The sequence below is a fragment of the Dendrobates tinctorius genome, unplaced genomic scaffold (genome assembly GCF_039654945.1).
Source record: "Dendrobates tinctorius isolate UK_male_01 unplaced genomic scaffold, ASM3965494v1 ptg000136l, whole genome shotgun sequence".
In the NCBI taxonomy this organism is placed as follows: Eukaryota; Metazoa; Chordata; class Amphibia; order Anura; family Dendrobatidae; genus Dendrobates; species Dendrobates tinctorius.
In genome coordinates, this window is record NW_027361804.1 from 5,001,168 (window position 1) to 5,019,819 (window position 18,652).

At 52.8% G+C, this 18,652-nt stretch overlaps 1 protein-coding gene across 11 annotated transcripts in view; it reads left to right on the plus strand.

The window, feature by feature from the left end:
- CACNA2D4 (calcium voltage-gated channel auxiliary subunit alpha2delta 4) overlaps positions 1-18,652 on the plus strand; it is a 235,844-nt gene that overhangs the window by 203,619 nt on the left and 13,573 nt on the right. For all 11 annotated transcript variants that reach the window (XR_012220073.1, XR_012220074.1, XR_012220072.1 and 8 more), the window contains 4 exons: positions 15,815-15,876; positions 15,992-16,006; positions 16,120-16,164; positions 16,305-16,367. Coding sequence is in view for 8 of the 11 variants with exons in the window: in XM_073544132.1 (XP_073400233.1) it covers positions 15,815-15,876; positions 15,992-16,006; positions 16,120-16,164; positions 16,305-16,367 (185 nt within the window). In the remaining 3 variants the exon portion in view is untranslated. The remainder of the gene's footprint in view (positions 1-15,814; positions 15,877-15,991; positions 16,007-16,119; positions 16,165-16,304; positions 16,368-18,652) is intronic.

The window sequence follows — 18,652 nt, forward strand, 5'->3', positions numbered from 1 at the left end:
CACCTCTGATCTCTAGTGATGGATAGGAGGCATTCTCAGTGATGTCACCGCTGATCTCTGGTGATGGATAGGAGACATTCTCAGTGATGTCACCACTGATCTCTAGTGATGGATAGGAGGCATTCTCAGTGATGTCACCTCTGATCTCTAGTGATGGATAGGAAGCATTCTCAGTGATGTCACCGCTGATCTCTGGTGATGGATAGGAGGCATTCTCAGTGATGTCCCCGCTGATCTCTGGTGATGAATAGGAGGCATTCTCAGTGATGTCACTGCTGATCTCTAGTGACAGATAGGAGGCATTCTCAGTGATGTCACCTCTGATCTCTGGTGATGGATAGGAGGCATTCTCAGTGATGTCACCGCTGATCTCTAGTGATGGATAGGAGACTTTCTCAGTGATGTCACCACTGATCTCTGGTGATGGATAGGAGGCATTCTCAGTGATGTCACCGCTGATCTCTAGTGATGGATAGGAGACATTCTCAGTGATGTCACCTCTGATCTCTGGTGATGGATAGGAGACATTCTCAGTGATGTCACCGCTGATCTCTAGTGATGGATAGGAGACATTCTCAGTGATGTCACCTCTGATCTCTGGTGATGGATAGGAGACATTCTCAGTGATGTCACTGCTGATCTCTGGTGATGGATAGGAGGCATTCTCAGTGATGTCTCCTCTGATCTCTAGTGATGGATACGAGACATTCTCAGTGATGTCACTGCTGATCTCTGGTGATGGATAGGAGACATTCTCAGTGATGTCACCTCTGATCTCTTGTGATGAATAGGAGGCATTCTCAGTGATGTCACCGCTGATCTCTGGTGATGGATAGGAGGCATTCTCAGTGATGTCACCTCTGATCTCTTGTGATGAATAGGAGGCATTCTCAGTGATGTCACCGCTGATCTCTGGTGATGGATAGGAGGCATTCTCAGTGATGTCACCTCTGATCTCTAGTGATGGATAGGTGGCATTCTCAGTGATGTCACCGCTGATCTCTTGTGATGAATAGGAGGCATTCTCAGTGATGTCACCTCTGATCTCTGGTGATGGATAGGAGGCATTCTCAGTGATGTCACCTCTGATCTCTGGTGATGGATAGGAGACATTCTCAGTGATGTCAACGCTGATCTCTGGTGATGGATAGGAGGCATTCTCAGTGATGTCACCTCTGATCTCTGGTGATGGATAGGAGACATTCTCAGTGATGTCACCGCTGATCTCTTGTGATGAATAGGAGGCATTCTCAGTGATGTCACCTCTGATCTCTAGTGATGGATAGGAGACATTCTCAGTGATGTCACCTCTGATCTCTGGTGATGGATAGGAGACATTCTCAGTGATGTCACCGCTGATCTCTGGTGATGGATAGGAGGCATTCTCCGTGATGTCACCGCTGATCTCTGGTGATGGATAGGAGGCATTCTCAGTGATGTCACCTCTGATCTCTAGTGATGGATAGGAGACATTCTCAGTGATGTCACCTCTGATATCTAGTGATGGATAGGAGGCATTCTCAGTGATGTCACCGCTGATCTCTAGTGATGGATAGGAGGCATTCTCAGTGATGTCACCTCTGATATCTAGTGATGGATAGGAGGCATTCTCAGTGATGTCACCTCTGATCTCTAGTGATGGATAGGAGACATTCTCAGTGATGTCACCGCTGATCTCTAGTGATGGATAGGAGGCATTCTCAGTGATGTCACCGCTGATCTCTAGTGATGGATAGGAGACATTCTCAGTGATGTCACCCCTGATCTCTGGTGATGGATAGGAGGCATTCTCAGTGATGTCACCGCTGATCTCTGGTGATGGATAGGAGGCATTCTCAGTGATGTCACCGCTGATCTCTAGTGATGGATAGGAGGCATTCTCAGTGATGTCACCTCTGATCTCTAGTGATGGATAGGAGGCATTCTCAGTGATGTCACCGCTGATCTCTAATGATGGATAAGAGACATTCTCAGTGATGTCACCCCTGATCTCTGGTGATGGATAGGAGGCATTCTCAGTGATGTCACCGCTGATCTCTGGTGATGGATAGGAGGCATTCTCAGTGATGTCACCGCTGATCTCTAGTGATGGATAGGAGGCATTCTCAGTGATGTCACCTCTGATCTCTAGTGATGGATAGGAGTCATTCTCAGTGATGTCACCGCTGATCTCTAGTGATGGATAGGAGGCATTCTCAGTGATGTCACCGCTGATCTCTAATGATGGATAGGAGATATTCTCAGTGATGTCACCTCTGATCTCTGGTGAACAATAGGAGGCATTCTCAGTGATGTCACCGCTGATCTCTGGTGATGGATAGGAGACATTCTCAGTGATGTCACCTCTGATCTCTGGAGATGGATAGGAGACATTCTCAGTGATGTCACCGCTGATCTCTGGTGATGGATAGGAGGCATTCTCAGTGATGTCACCGCTGATCTCTGGTGATGGATAGGAGACATTCTCAGTGATGTCACCTCTGATCTCTGGTGAACAATAGGAGGCATTCTCAGAGATGTCACCGCTGATCTCTGGTGATGGATAGGAGGTATTCTCAGTGATGTCACCTCTGATCTCTAGTGATGGATATGAGACATTCTCAGTGATGTCACCGCTGATCTCTGGTGATGGATAGGAGGCATTCTCAGTGATGTCACCGCTGATCTCTGGTGATGGATAGGAGACATTCTCAGTGATGTCACCGCTGATCTCTAGTGATGGATAGGAGACATTCTCAGAGATGTCACCGCTGATCTCTGGTGATGGATAGGAGGTATTCTCAGTGATGTCACCGCTGATCTCTGGTGATGGATAGGAGGCATTCTCAGTGATGTCACCGCTGATCTCTGGTGATGGATAGGAGACATTCTCAGTGATGTCACCGCTGATCTCTGGTGATGGATAGGAGACATTCTCATTGATGTCACCGCTGATCTCTGGTGATGGATAGGAGGCATTCTCAGTGATGTCACCGCTGATCTCTGGAGATGGATAGGAGACATTCTCAGTGATGTCACCGCTGATCTCTAGTGATGGATAGGAGACATTCTCAGAGATGTCACCGCTGATCTCTGGTGATGGATAGGAGGTATTCTCAGTGATGTCACCGCTGATCTCTGGTGATGGATAGGAGGCATTCTCAGTGATGTCACCGCTGATCTCTGGTGATGGATAGGAGACATTCTCAGTGATGTCACCGCTGATCTCTGGTGATGGATAGGAGACATTCTCATTGATGTCACCGCTGATCTCTGGTGATGGATAGGAGACATTCTCAGTGATGTCACCGCTGATCTCTGGTGATGGATAGGAGACATTCTCAGTGATGTCACCTCTGATCTCTGGAGATGGATAGGAGACATTCTCAGTGATGTCACCGCTGATCTCTGGAGATGGATAGGAGACATTCTCATTGATGTCACCGCTGATCTCTGGTGATGGATAGGAGACATTCTCAGTGATGTCACCGCTGATCTCTGGTGATGGATAGGAGACATTCTCAGTGATGTCACCTATGATCTCTGGAGATGGATAGGAGACATTCTCAGTGATGTCACCGCTGATCTCTGGAGATGGATAGGAGGCATTCTCAGTGATGTCACCTCTGATCTCTGGTGATGGATAGGAGACATTCTCAGTGATGTCACCGCTGATCTCTGGTGATGGATAGGAGGCATTCTCAGTGATGTCACCGCTGATCTCTGGAGATGGATAGGAGGCATTCTCAGTGATTTCACCGCTGATCTCTGGTGATGGATAGGAGACATTCTCAGTGATGTCACCGCTGATCTCTGGTGATGGATAGGAGACATTCTCAGTGATGTCACCGCTGATCTCTGGTGATGGATAGGAGACATTCTCAGTGATGTCACCGCTGATCTCTGGAGATGGATAGGAGACATTCTCAGTGATGTCACCGCTGATCTCTGGTGATGGATAGGAGGTATTCTCAGTGATGTCACCGCTGATCTCTGGTGATGGATAGGAGGCATTCTCAGTGATGTCACCGTTGATCTCTGGTGATGGATAGGAGACATTCTCAGTGATGTCACCGCTGATCTCTGGTGATGGATAGGAGACATTCTCAGTGATGTCACCGCTGATCTCTGGTGATGGATAGGAGACATTCTCAGTGATGTCACCGCTGATCTCTGGTGATGGATAGGAGACATTCTCAGTGATGTCACCGCTGATCTCTGGTGATGGATAGGAGACATTCTCAGTGATGTCACCGCTGATCTCTGGAGATGGATAGGAGGCATTCTCAGTGATGTCACCGCTGATCTCTGGTGATGGATAGGAGACATTCTCAGAGATGTCACCGCTGATCTCTGGTGATGGATAGGAGGTATTCTCAGTGATGTCACCTCTGATCTCTAGTGATGGATATGAGACATTCTCAGTGATGTCACCGCTGATCTCTGGTGATGGATAGGAGGCATTCTCAGTGATGTCACCGCTGATCTCTGGTGATGGATAGGAGACATTCTCAGTGATGTCACCTCTGATCTCTAGTGATGGATATGAGACATTCTCAGTGATGTCACCGCTGATCTCTGGTGATGGATAGGAGGCATTCTCAGTGATGTCACCGCTGATCTCTGGAGATGGATAGGAGGCATTCTCAGTGATGTCACCTCTGATCTCTGGTGATGGATAGGAGACATTCTCAGTGATGTCACCGCTGATCTCTGGAGATGGATAGGAGGCATTCTCAGTGATGTCACCGCTGATCTCTGGTGATGGATAGGAGACATTCTCAGTGATGTCACCGCTGATCTCTGGAGATGGATAGGAGACATTCTCAGTGATGTCACCGCTGATCTCTGGAGATGGATAGGAGGCATTCTCAGTGATATCACCGCTGATCTCTGGTGATGGATAGGAGACATTCTCAGTGATGTCACCGCTGATCTCTGGTGATGGATAGGAGACATTCTCAGTGATGTCACCGCTGATCTCTGGAGATGGATAAAAGGCATTCTCAGTGATGTCACCGCTGATCTCTGGTGATGGATAGGAGGCATTCTCAGTGATGTCACCGCTGATCTCTGGTGATGGATAGGAGACATTCTCAGTGATGTCACCGCTGATCTCTGGAGATGGATAAAAGGCATTCTCAGTGATGTCACCGCTGATCTCTGGAGATGGATAGGAGACATTCTCAGTGATGTCACCGCTGATCTCTGGAGATGGATAGGAGGCATTCTCAGTGATATCACCGCTGATCTCTGGTGATGGATAGGAGACATTCTCAGTGATGTCACCGCTGATCTCTGGTGATGGATAGGAGACATTCTCAGTGATGTCACCTCTGATCTCTGGTGATGGATAGGAGACATTCTCAGTGATGTCACCGCTGATCTCTGGAGATGGATAGGAGACATTCTCAGTGATGTCACCTCTGATCTCTAGTGATGGATAGGAGACATTCTCAGTGATGTCACCTCTGATCTCTGGTGATGGATAGGAGACATTCTCAGTGATGTCACCGCTGATCTCTGGAGATGGATAGGAGGCATTCTCAGTGATGTCACCTCTGATCTCTGGTGATGGATAGGAGACATTCTCAGTGATGTCACCGCTGATCTCTGGTGATGGATAGGAGGCATTCTCAGTGATGTCACCGCTGATCTCTGGAGATGGATAGGAGGCATTCTCAGTGATGTCACCGCTGATCTCTGGTGATGGATAGGAGACATTCTCAGTGATGTCACCGCTGATCTCTGGAGATGGATAGGAGGCATTCTCAGTGATGTCACCGCTGATCTCTGGTGATGGATAGGAGGCATTCTCAGTGATGTCACCGCTGATCTCTGGTGATGGATAGGAGACATTCTCAGTGATGTCACCTCTGATCTCTAGTGATGGATAGGAGGCATTCTCAGTGATGTCACCTCTGATCTCTGGAGATGGATAGGAGGCATTCTCAGTGATGTCACCGCTGATCTCTGGTGATGGATAGGAGACATTCTCAGTGATGTCACCTCTGATCTCTAGTGATGGATAGGAGACATTCTCAGTGATGTCACCTCTGATCTCTAGTGATGGATAGGAGGCATTCTCAGTGATGTCACCGCTGATCTCTGGAGATGGATAGGAGGCATTCTCAGTGATGTCACCGCTGATCTCTGGTGATGGATAGGAGACATTCTCAGTGATGTCACCGCTGATCTCTGGTGATGGATAGGAGACATTCTCAGTGATGTCACCTCTGATCTCTAGTGATGGATAGGAGACATTCTCAGTGATGTCACCTCTGATCTCTGGTGATGGATAGGAGGCATTCTCAGTGATGTCACCTCTGATCTCTGGTGATGGATAGGAGGCATTCTCAGTGATGTCACCTCTGATCTCTAGTGATGGATAGGAGACATTCTCAGTGATGTCACCTCTGATCTCTGGTGATGGATAGGAGGCATTCTCAGTGATGTCACCGCTGATCTCTGGTGATGGATAGGAGACATTCTCAGTGATGTCACCTCTGATCTCTAGTGATGGATAGGAGACATTCTCAGTGATGTCACCTCTGATCTCTGGTGATGGATAGGAGGCATTCTCAGTGATGTCACCGCTGATCTCTGGAGATGGATAGGAGGCATTCTCAGTGATGTCACCGCTGATCTCTGGTGATGGATAGGAGACATTCTCAGTGATGTCACCTCTGATCTCTAGTGATGGATAGGAGACATTCTCAGTGATGTCACCTCTGATCTCTAGTGATGGATAGGAGACATTCTCAGTGATGTCACCTCTGATCTCTGGTGATGGATAGGAGACATTCTCAGTGATGTCACCGCTGATCTCTGGAGATGGATAGGAGGCATTCTCAGTGATGTCACCTCTGATCTCTGGTGATGGATAGGAGACATTCTCAGTGATGTCACCTCTGATCTCTGGTGATGGATAGGAGACATTCTCAGTGATGTCACCTCTGATCTCTGGTGATGGATAGGAGACATTCTCAGTGATGTCACCTCTGATCTCTGGTGATGGATAGGAGACATTCTCAGTGATGTCACCTCTGATCTCTAGTGATGGATAGGAGACATTCTCAGTGATGTCACCTCTGATCTCTGGTGATGGATAGGAGACATTCTCAGTGATGTCACCTCTGATCTCTAGTGATGGATAGGAGACATTCTCAGTGATGTCACCTCTGATCTCTAGTGATGGATAGGAGACATTCTCAGTGATGTCACCTCTGATCTCTGGTGATGGATAGGAGACATTCTCAGTGATGTCACCGCTGATCTCTGGAGATGGATAGGAGGCATTCTCAGTGATGTCACCGCTGATCTCTGGAGATGGATAGGAGGCATTCTCAGTGATGTTAATGATTGATGTCTTCTCTGTGAGGAGCTGGATGCGGACGGGTGACATTTCGGTAGTCCGTGGTCCTATGACTTCCTCCCTCGTTATATATATGGGGAGGTGACAAGATATATCTTTCCTATATTTGTGTCTTAATGACGCAGAGGAAAACTTCACATTTTGCTGCTGGGAGGGCGCGAGGTGGCAGCGCGGGAAGGTGAGAGCGGCAGGTGGGATGTCACTGGAGGGGATTTTCTTAGTTCAGACATCTTATGATTTAACCCTTTGCCTGGGAGGAGCTGTGGTCAGTTCCGGGATTCTGGTTTTCAGGAGGAAACTTTTGAACCACCCCCCCCAGACCCATCTGTTGCAAAACTACAACTCTCAGCATGCCCTCCCATCCTGCTGTAATGTCACCTTGCACAAATTATTTTGCACTGACTTTGACCTTCATATGTTATTCTCTAGACATGTGAGGTCATGTATGCTGAGAACTAACAGGAAGGCAGCATCAGGCAGCACAGAGATGTGAGGTCCTGTATCCTGAGAGCTAACAGGAAGACGGCATCAGGCAGCACAGAGATGTGAGGTCCTGTATCCTGAGAGCTAACAGGAAGACAACATCAGGCAGCACAGAGATGTGAGGTCCTGTATCCTGAGAGCTAACAGGAAGACAGCATCAGGCAGCAGAGAGATGTGAGGTCCTGTATCCTGAGAGCTAACAGGAAGACAGCATCAGGCAGCAGAGAGATGTGAGGTCCTGTATCCTGAGAGCTAACAGGAAGACAGCATCAGGCAGCAGGGAGATGTGAGGTCCTGTATCCTGAGAGCTAACAGGAAGACAGCATCAGGCAGCAGAGAGATGTGAGGTCCTGTATCCTGAGAGCTAACAGGAAGACAGCATCAGGCAGCAGGGAGATGTGAGGTCCTGTATCCTGAGAGCTAACAGGAAGACAGCATCAGGCAGCACAGAGATGTGAGGTCCTGTATCCTGAGAGCTAACAGGAAGACAGCATCAGGCAGCACAGAGATGTGAGGTCCTGTATCCTGAGAGCTAACAGGAAGACAGCATCAGGCAGCAGAGAGATGTGAGGTCCTGTATCCTGAGAGCTAACAGGAAGACAGCATCAGGCAGCAGGGAGATGTGAGGTCCTGTATCCTGAGAGCTAACAGGAAGACAGCATCAGGCAGCACAGAGATGTGAGGTCCTGTATCCTGAGAACTAACAGGAAGGCAGCATCAGGCAGCAGGGAGATAGGAGGTCCTGTATCCTGAGAACTAACAGGAAGGCAGCATCAGGCAGCAGAGAGATGTGAGGTGCTGTATCCTGAGAGCTAACAGGAAGACAGCATCAGGCAGCAGGGAGATGTGAGGTCCTGTATCCTGAGAGCTAACAGGAAGACAGCATCAGGCAGCAGAGAGATGTGAGGTCCTGTATCCTGAGAGCTAACAGGAAGACAGCATCAGGCAGCAGAGAGATGTGAGATCCTGTATCCTGAGAACTAACAGGAAGGCAGCATCAGGCAGCACAGAGATGTGAGGTCCTGTATCCTGAGAACTAACAGGAAGGCAGCATCAGGCAGCAGGGAGATGTGAGGTCCTGTATCCTGAGAACTAACAGGAAGGCAGCATCAGGCAGCAGAGAGCTGTGAGGTGGTGTATCCTGAGAGCTAACAGGAAGACAGCCTCAGGCAGCAGGGAGATGTGAGGTCCTGTATCCTGAGAGCTAACAGGAAGACAGCATCAGGCAGCAGAGAGATGTGAGGTCCTGTATCCTGAGATCTAACAGGAAGACAGCATCAGACAGCAGGGAGATGTGAGGTCCTGTATCCTGAGAGCTAACAGGAAGACAGCATCAGGCAGCAGAGAGATGTGAGGTCCTGTATACTGAGAGCTAACAGGAAGACAGCATCAGGCAGCAGGGAGATGTGAGGTCCTGTATCCTGAGAGCTAACAGGAAGACAGCATCAGGCAGCAGAGAGATGTGAGGTCCTGTATCCTGAGAGCTAACAGGAAGACAGCATCAGGCAGCAGAGAGATGTGAGATCCTGTATCCTGAGAACTAACAGGAAGGCAGCATCAGGCAGCACAGAGATGTGAGGTCCTGTATCCTGAGAACTAACAGGAAGGCAGCATCAGGCAGCAGGGAGATGTGAGGTCCTGTATCCTGAGAACTAACAGGAAGGCAGCATCAGGCAGCAGAGAGCTGTGAGGTGCTGTATCCTGAGAGCTAACAGGAAGACAGCAGCAGGGAGATGTGAGGTCCTGTATCCTGAGAGCTAACAGGAAGACAGCATCAGGCAGCAGAGAGATGTGAGGTCCTGTATCCTGAGAGCAACAGGAAGACAGCATCAGACAGCAGGGAGATGTGAGGTCCTGTGTCCTGAGAGCTAACAGGAAGACAGCATCAGGCAGCAGGGAGATGTGAGGTCCTGTATACTGAGAGCTAACAGGAAGACAGCATCAGGCAGCAGGGAGATGTGAGGTCCTGTATCCTGAGAGCTAACAGGAAGGCAGCATCAGGCAGCACAGAGATGTGAGGTCCTGTATCCTGAGAACTAACAGGCAGGCAGCATCAGGCAGCAGAGAGATGTGAGGTCCTGTATACTGAGAGCTAACAGGATGACAGCATCAGGCAGCAGGGAGATGTGAGGTCCTGTATCCTGAGAGCTAACAGGAAGACAGCATCAGGCAGCAGAGAGATGTGAGGTCCTGTATCCTGAGAGCAACAGGAAGACAGCATCAGGCAGCAGGGAGATGTGAGGTCCTGTATCCTGAGAGCTAACAGGAAGACAGCAGCAGGGAGATGTGAGGTCCTGTATACTGAGAGCTAACAGGAAGACAGCATCAGGCAGCAGGGAGATGTGAGGTCCTGTATCCTGAGAGCAACAGGAAGACAGCATCAGGCAGCAGGGAGATGTGAGGTCCTGTATCCTGAGAGCTAACAAGAAGACAGCATCAGGCAGCAGAGAGATGTGAGGTCCTATATCCTGAGAGCTAACAGGAAGACAACATCAGGAAGCAGAGAGATGTGAGGTCCTGTATCCTGAGAACTAACAGGAAGGCAGCATCAGGCAGCAGAGAGATGTGAGGTCCTGTATCCTGAGAACTAACAGGAAGACAGCATCAGGCAGCAGGGAGATGTGTGGTCCTGTATCCTGAGAACTAACAGGAAGGCAGCATCAGGCAGCAGAGAGATGTGAGGCCCTGTATCCTGAGAACTAACAGGAAGGCAGCATCAGGCAGCAGAGAGATGTGAGGTCCTGTATCCTGAGAGCTAACAGGAAGACAGCATCAGGCAGCAGGGAGATGTGAGGTACTGTATCCTGAGAACTAACAGGAAGACAGCATCAGGCAGCAGGGAGATGTCAGGTCCTGTATCCTGAGAGCTAACAGGAAGACAGCATCAGGCAGCAGGGAGATGTGAGGTCCTGTATCCTGAGAGCTAACAGGAAGACAGCATCAGGCAGCAGAGAGATGTGAGGTTCTGTATCCTGAGAGCTAACAGGAAGACAGCATCAGGCAGCAGAGAGATGTGAGGTCCTGTATCCTGAGAGCAAAAGGAAGACAGCATCAGGCAGCAGAGAGATGTGAGGTGCTGTATCCTGAGAGCTAACAGGAAGACAGCATCAGGCAGCAGAGAGATGTGAGGTTCTGTATCCTGAGAGCTAGCAGGAAGACAGCATCAGGCAGCAGAGAGATGTGAGGTCCTGTATCCTGAGAACTAACAGGAAGACAGCATCAGGCAGCAGAGAGATGTGAGGTCCTGTATCCTGAGAGCAACAGGAAGACAGCATCAGGCAGCAGGGAGATGTGAGGTCCTGTATCCTGAGAGCTAACAGGAAGACAGCATCAGGCAGCAGGGAGATGTGAGGTCCTGTATCCTGAGAGCTAACAGGAAGACAGCATCAGGCAGCAGAGAGATGTGAGGTGCTGTATCCTGAGAGCTAACAGGAAGACAGCATCAGGCAGCAGGGAGATGTGAGGTCCTGTATCCTGAGAGCTAACAGGAAGACAGCATCAGGCAGCAGGGAGATGTGAGGTCCTGTATCCTGAGAACTAACAGGAAGACAGCATCAGGCAGCAGGGAGATGTGAGGTCCTGTATCCTGAGAGCAACAGGAAGACAGCATCAGGCAGCAGGGAGATGTGAGGTCCTGTATCCTGAGAACTAACAGGAAGACAGCATCAGGCAGCAGAGAGATGTGAGGTCTTGTATCCTGAGATCTAACAGGAAGACAGCATAAGGCAGCAGGGAGATTTGAGGTCCTGTATCCTGAGAGCTAACAGGAAGACAGCATCAGGCAGCAGGGAGATGTGAGGTCCTGTATCCTGAGAGCTAACAGGAAGACAGCATCAGGCAGCAGAGAGATGTGAGGTCCTGTATCCTGAGAGCAACAGGAAGACAGCATCAGGCAGCAGAGCGATGTGAGGTCCTATATCCTGAGATCTAAGAGGAAGACAGCATCAGGCAGCAGGGAGATGTGAGGTCCTGTATCCTGAGAGCTAACAGGAAGACAGCATCAGGCAGCAGAGATGTGAGGTCCTGTATCCTGAGAACTAACAGGAAGGCAGCATCAGGCAGCAGAGAGATGTGAGATCCTGTATCCTGAGAGCTAACTGGAAGACAGCATCAGGCAGCAGAGAGATTTGAGGTCCTATATCCTGAGAGCTAACAGGAAGACAGCATCAGGCAGCAGGGAGATGTGAGGTCTTGTATCCTGAGAGTTAACAGGAAGGCAGCATCAGGCAGCACAGAGATGTGAGGTCCTGTATCCTGAGAACTAACAGGAAGGCAGCATCAGGCAGCAGAGAGATGTGAGGTCCTGTATACTGAGAGCTAACAGGAAGACAGCATCAGGCAGCAGGGAGATGTGAGGTCCTGTATCCTGAGAGCTAACAGGAAGACAGCATCAGGCAGCAGAGAGATGTGAGGTCCTGTATCCTGAGAGCAACAGGAAGACAGCATCAGGCAGCAGGGAGATGTGAGGTCCTGTATCCTGAGAGCTAACAGGAAGACAGCAGCAGGGAGATGTGAGGTCCTGTATACTGAGAGCTAACAGGAAGACAGCGTCAGGCAGCAGCGAGATGTGAGGTCCTGTATCCTGAGAGCAACAGGAAGACAGCATCAGGCAGCAGGGAGATGTGAGGTCCTGTATCCTGAGAGCTAACAGGAAGACAGCATCAGGCAGCAGAGAGATGTGAGGTCCTATATCCTGAGAGCTAACAGGAAGACAACATCAGGCATCAGAGAAATGTGTGGTCCTGTATCCTGAGAACTAACAGGAAGGCAGCATCAGGCAGCAGAGAGATGTGAGGTCCTGTATCCTGAGAACTAACAGGAAGGCAGCATCAGGCAGCAGAGAGATGTGAGGTCCTGTATCCTGAGAGCTAACAGGAAGACAGCATCAGGCAGCAGGGAGATGTGAGGTCCTGTTTCCTGAGAGCTAACAGGAAGACAGCATCAGGCAGCAGGGAGATGTGAGGTCCTTTATCCTGAGAGCTAACAGGAAGACAGCATCAGGCAGCAGGGAGATGTGAGGTCCTGTTTCCTGAGAGCTAACAGGAAGACAGCATCAGGCAGCAGAGAGATGTGAGGTGCTGTATCCTGAGAGCTAACAGGAAGACAGCATCAGGCAGCAGAGAGATGTGAGGTCCTGTATCCTGAGAGCTAACAGGAAGACAGCATCAGGCAGCAGAGAGATGTGAGGTGCTGTATCCTGAGAGCTAACAGGCAGACAGCATCAGGCAGCAGGGAGATGTGAGGTTCTGTATCCTGAGAGCTAACAGGAAGACAGCATCAGGCAGCAGAGAGATGTGAGGTCCTGTATCCTGAGAGCAACAGGAAGACAGCATCAGGCAGCAGAGAGATGTGAGGTTCTGTATCCTGAGAGCTAACAGGAAGACAGCATCAGGCAGCAGAGAGATGTGAGGTGCTGTATCCTGAGAGCTAACAGGAAGACAGCATCAGGCAGCAGAGAGATGTGAGGTTCTGTATCCTGAGAGCTAGCAGGAAGACAGCATCAGGCAGCAGAGAGATGTGAGGTCCTGTATCCTGAGAACTAACAGGAAGACAGCATCAGGCAGCAGGGACATGTGAGGTCCTGTATCCTGAGAGCTAACAGGAAGACAGCATCAGGCAGCAGAGAGATGTGAGGTGCTGTATCCTGAGAGCTAACAGGAAGACAGCATCAGGCAGCAGGGAGATGTGAGGTCCTGTATCCTGAGAACTAACAGGAAGACAGCATCAGGCAGCAGGGAGATGTGAGGTCCTGTATCCTGAGAGCAACAGGAAGACAGCATCAGGCAGCAGGGAGATGTGAGGTCCTGTATCCTGAGAGCTAACAGGAAGACAGCATCAGGCAGCAGGGAGATGTGAGGTCCTGTATCCTGAGAACTAACAGGAAGACAGCATCAGGCAGCAGGGAGATGTGAGGTCCTGTATCCTGAGAGCAACAGGAAGACAGCATCAGGCAGCAGGGAGATGTGAGGTCCTGTATCCTGAGAGCAACAGGAAGACAGCATCAGGCAGCAGGGAGATGTGAGGTCCTGTATCCTGAGAACTAACAGGAAGACAGCATCAGGCAGCAGAGAGATGTGAGGTCCTGTATCCTGAGATCTAACAGGAAGACAGCATCAGGCAGCAGGGAGATGCGAGGCTGCTGGCGCTCGTGTGTGGAGCATGCAGGTGATGGGACGGCTGCTGGCGCTCGTGTGTGGAGTGTGCAGGTGATGGGACGGCTGCTGGCGCTCGTGTGTGGAGTGTGCAGGTGATGGGATGGCTGCTGGCGCTCGTGTGTGGAGCTTGCAGGTGATGGGACGCCTGCTGGCGCTCGTGTGCGGAGCATGCAGGTGATGGGATGGCTGCTGGCGCTCGTGTGGAGCGTGCAGGTGATGGGACGGCTGCTGGCGCTCGTGTGCGGAGTGTGCAGGTGATGGGACGGCTCCTGGCGTTCGTGTGCGGAGCGTGCAGGTGATGGGATGGCTGCTGGTGCTCGTGTGCAGAGTGTGCAGGTGATGGGACGGCTGCTGGCGCTCGTGTGCAGATGATGGGACGGCTGCTGGAGCTCGTGTGCGGAGTGTGCAAGTGATGGGACGGCTGCTGGCGCTCGTGTGCGGAGTGTGCAGGTGATGGGATGGCTGCTGGCGCTTGTGTGTGGAGCTTGCAGGTGATGGGACGGCTGCTGGCGCTCGTGTGCGGAGCATGCAGGTGATGGGATGGCTGCTGGCGCTCATGTGTGGAGCGTGCAGGTGATGGGATGGCTGCTGGCGCTCGTGTGCGGAGGGTGCAGGTGATGGGACGGCTCCTGGCGCTCGTGTGCGGAGCGTGCAGGTGATGGGATGGCTGCTGGCGCTCGTGTGCAGGTGATGGGACGGCTGCTGGAGCTCGTGTGCGGAGTGTGCAGGTGATGGGACGGCTGCTGGCGCTCATGTGCGGAGCGTGCAGGTGATGGGATGGCTGCTGGCGCTCGTGTGCAGGTGATGGGACGGCTGCTGGCGCTCGTGTGCGGAGTGTGCAGGTGATGGGACGGCTGCTGGCGCTCGTGTGCGGAGTGTGCAGGTGATAGGACGGCTGCTGGCACTCGTGTGCGGAGCGTGCAGGTAATGGGGCGGCTGCTGGCGCTCGTGTGTGGAGCTTGCAGGTGATGGGACGGCTGCTGGCGCTCGTGTGCGGAGCGTGCAGGTGATGGGACGGCTGCTGGCGCTCATGTGCGGAGCGTGCAGGTGATGGGATGGCTGCTGGCGCTCGTGTGCAGGTGATGGGACGGCTGCTGGCGCGAGTGTGCGGAGTGTGCAGGTGATGGGACGGCTGCTGGAGCTCGTGTGCGGAGTGTGCCGGTGATGGGACGGCTGCTGGCGCTCGTGTGTGGAGTGTGCAGGTGATAGGACGGCTGCTGGCACTCGTGTGCGGAGCGTGCAGGTAATGGGGCGGCTGCTGGCGCTCGTGTGTGGAGCTTGCAGGTGATGGGACGGCTGCTGGCACTCGTGTGCGGAGCGTGCAGGTGATGGGAGGGCTGCTGGCGCTCGTGTGTGGAGCTTGCAGGTGATGGGACGGCTGCTGGCGCTCGTGTGCGGAGCATGTAGGTGATGGGATGGCTGTTGGCGCTCATGTGTGGAGCGTGCAGGTGATGGGGCGGCTGCTGGCGCTCGTGTGCGGAGTGTGCAGGTGATGGGACGGCTCCTGGCGCTCGTGTGCGTAGCGTGCAGGTGATGGGATGGCTGCTGGCGCTCGTGTGCAGGTGATGGGACGGCTGCTGGCGCGAGTGTGCGGAGTGTGCAGGTGATGGGACGGCTGCTGGCGCTCGTGTGCGGAGTGTGCAGGTGATAGGACGGCTGGTGGCACTCGTGTGCGGAGCGTGCAGGTAATGGGGCGGCTGCTGGCGCTCGCTCCTCATTATTGATGTATAATTGATGCTGACGAGGCCGTGGGGACGGACAGGTGCAGCGCCCCTCGGGGTTGTCGTCCGGGTGTCGTCATCATCCTCTCATGTCTCTACAGCTGTCGGGGTCCAAATGAAACTTTCTCTGTTGCGGGAAATCTTCTGGAACGCGGCTCAGCAGGTAAGTTGCCGCCCCAGTTAGTGTGGAACTACAACTCTCAGCATGCCCTGACTGACGTGTGTCTCGTTTCCTTTCCGTCTGTGTCTTCTTTTCCCGGTGCTCTCATCGGCTGTAGCCCAACGACACTGATGTAAGTGAGATACTGGTTGTTGGGGGGTCCGGGGCCGCATATTGGAGCAGGATTCTGGGTTTTGGGGTCCTCTCTGCTGTATACACCTGTAATGCCATCGGTATCTCCTGCAGTGCCGCGAGGTGGACGGGATGTGCCCATTGAGCTGCGAGGACGAGGTACGTACGGGCCAGGTGGGAAGCTGGACGGCACTGATTACGCCGGGTCCTGTACTCCAGTCACATCCAAAGCTGCATTCACAATCCTCCCACCCTCAGCATCGCCGCCCTCTAAGCAGATTCGGCTTTTTGTCTTGCAGAAACTGAGCTGCTACCTGATAGACAACAACGGCTTCATCATCCTGTCCAGGGAGCTGGAGCAGGTGAGAGGATGATGGGGGCAGTAGTCACAGCAGTACAAGGGTGTTTACCTGGTGAATGATGGGAGCGGTGGATACACGGGCTGGCCACGATGCTGCCCTCACCCTGTAACTCCCCCATTACTGGCCACGATGCTGCCCTCACCCTGTATCTCCCCCATTACTGGCCACGATGCTGCCCTCACCCTGTAACTCCTCCATTACTGGCCACGATGCTGCCCTCACCCTGTAACTCCCCCATTACTGGCCACGATGCTGCCCTCACCCTGTAACTCCCCCATTACTGGCCACGATGCTGCCCTCACCCTGTATCTCCCCCATTACTGGCCACGATGCTGCCCTCACCCTGTATCTCCTCCATTACTGGCCACGATGCTGCCCTCACCCTGTATCTCCTCCATTACTGGCCACGATGCTGCCCTCACCCTGTATCTCCCCCATTACTGGCCACAATGCTGCCCTCACCCTGTAACTCCCCCATTACTGGCCACGATGCTGCCCTCACCCTGTAACTCCCCCATTACTGGCCACGATGCTGCCCTCACCCTTTATCTCCTCCATTACTTGCCACGATGCTGCCCTCACCCTGTATCTCCTCCATTACTGGCCACGATGCTGCCCTCACCCTGTATCTCCCCCATTACTGGCCACGATGCTGCCCTCACCCTGTATCTCCTCCATTACTGGCCATGATGCTGCCCTCACCCTTTATCTCCCCCCTTACTGGCCACGATGCTGCCCTCACCCTGTATCTCCCCCATTACTGGCCACGATGCTGTCGCTCACCCTGTATCTCCCCCATTACTGGCCACGATGCTGCCCTCACCCTGTATCTCCCCCATTACTGGCCACGATGCTGCCGCTCACCCTGTGTCTCCCCCATTACTGGCCCCGATGCTGCTCACCCTGTATCTCCCCCATTACTGGCCCCGATGTTGTTCACCCTGTATCTCCCCCATTACTGGCCATGATGCCTCCGCTCACCCTGTATCTCCCCCATTTCTGGCCCCGATGCTGCCCTCACCCTGTATCTCCCCCATTACTGGCCACGATGCTGCCCTCACCCTGTATCTCCCCCATTACTGGCCACGATGCTGCCCTCACCCTGTATCTCCCCCATTACTGGCGTATCTCCCCCATTACTGGCCACGATGCTGCCGCTCACCCTGTATCTCCCCCATTACTGGCCACGATGCTGCCGTCACCCTGTATCTCCCCCATTACTGGCCACGATGCTGCTCACCCTGTATCTCCCCCATTACTGGCCACGATGCTGCTCACCCTGTATGTCCCCCATTACTGGCCCCGATGTTGCTCACCCTGTATCTCCCCCATTACTGGCCCCGATGTTGCTCACCCTGTATCCCCCCATTACTGGCCCCGAAGCTGCCGCTCACCCTGTATCTCCCCCATTACTGGCCCCGAGGTTGCTCACCCTGTATCCCCCCATTACTGGCCACGATGCCGCTCACCCTGTATCTCCCCCATTACTGGCCCCGATGTTGCTCACCCTGTATCCCCCCCATTACTGGCCCCGAGGTTGCTCACCCTGTATCCCCCATTACTGGCCACGATGCCTCCGCTCACCCTGTATCTCCCCCATTACTGGCCCCGAGGTTGCTCACCCTGTATCCCCCCATTACTGGCCACGATGCCGCTCACCCTGTATCTCCCCCATTACTGGTCCCGATGCTGCCGCTCACCCTGTATCCCCCCCATTACTGGCCCCGATCCCTCCGCTCACCCTGTATCCCCCATTACTGGCCACGATGCCTCCGCTCACCCTGTATCTCCCCCATTACTAGCCACGATGCTGCTCACCCTGTATCTCCCCCATTCATAGCCAAGATGCTGCCCTCACCCTGTATCCCCCCCATTAATGGCCCCGATCCCTCCGCTCACCCTGTATCCCTCATTACTGGCCACGATGCCTCCGCTCACCCTGTATCTCCCCCATTACTAGCCACGATGCTGCTCACCCTGTATCTCCCCCATTCATAGCCAAGATGCTGCCCTCACCCTGTATCCCCCCATTACTGGCCCCGATCCCTCCGCTCACCCTGTATCCCTCATTACTGGCCACGATGCCTCCGCTCACCCTGTATCTCCCCCATTACTAGCCACGATGCTGCTCACCCTGTATCTCCCCCATTCATAGCCAAGATGCTGCCCTCACCCTGTATCCCCCCATTACTGGCCCCGATCCCTCCGCTCACCCTGTATCCCTCATTACTGGCCACGATGCCTCCGCTCACCCTGTATCTCCCCCATTCATAGCCACGATGCTG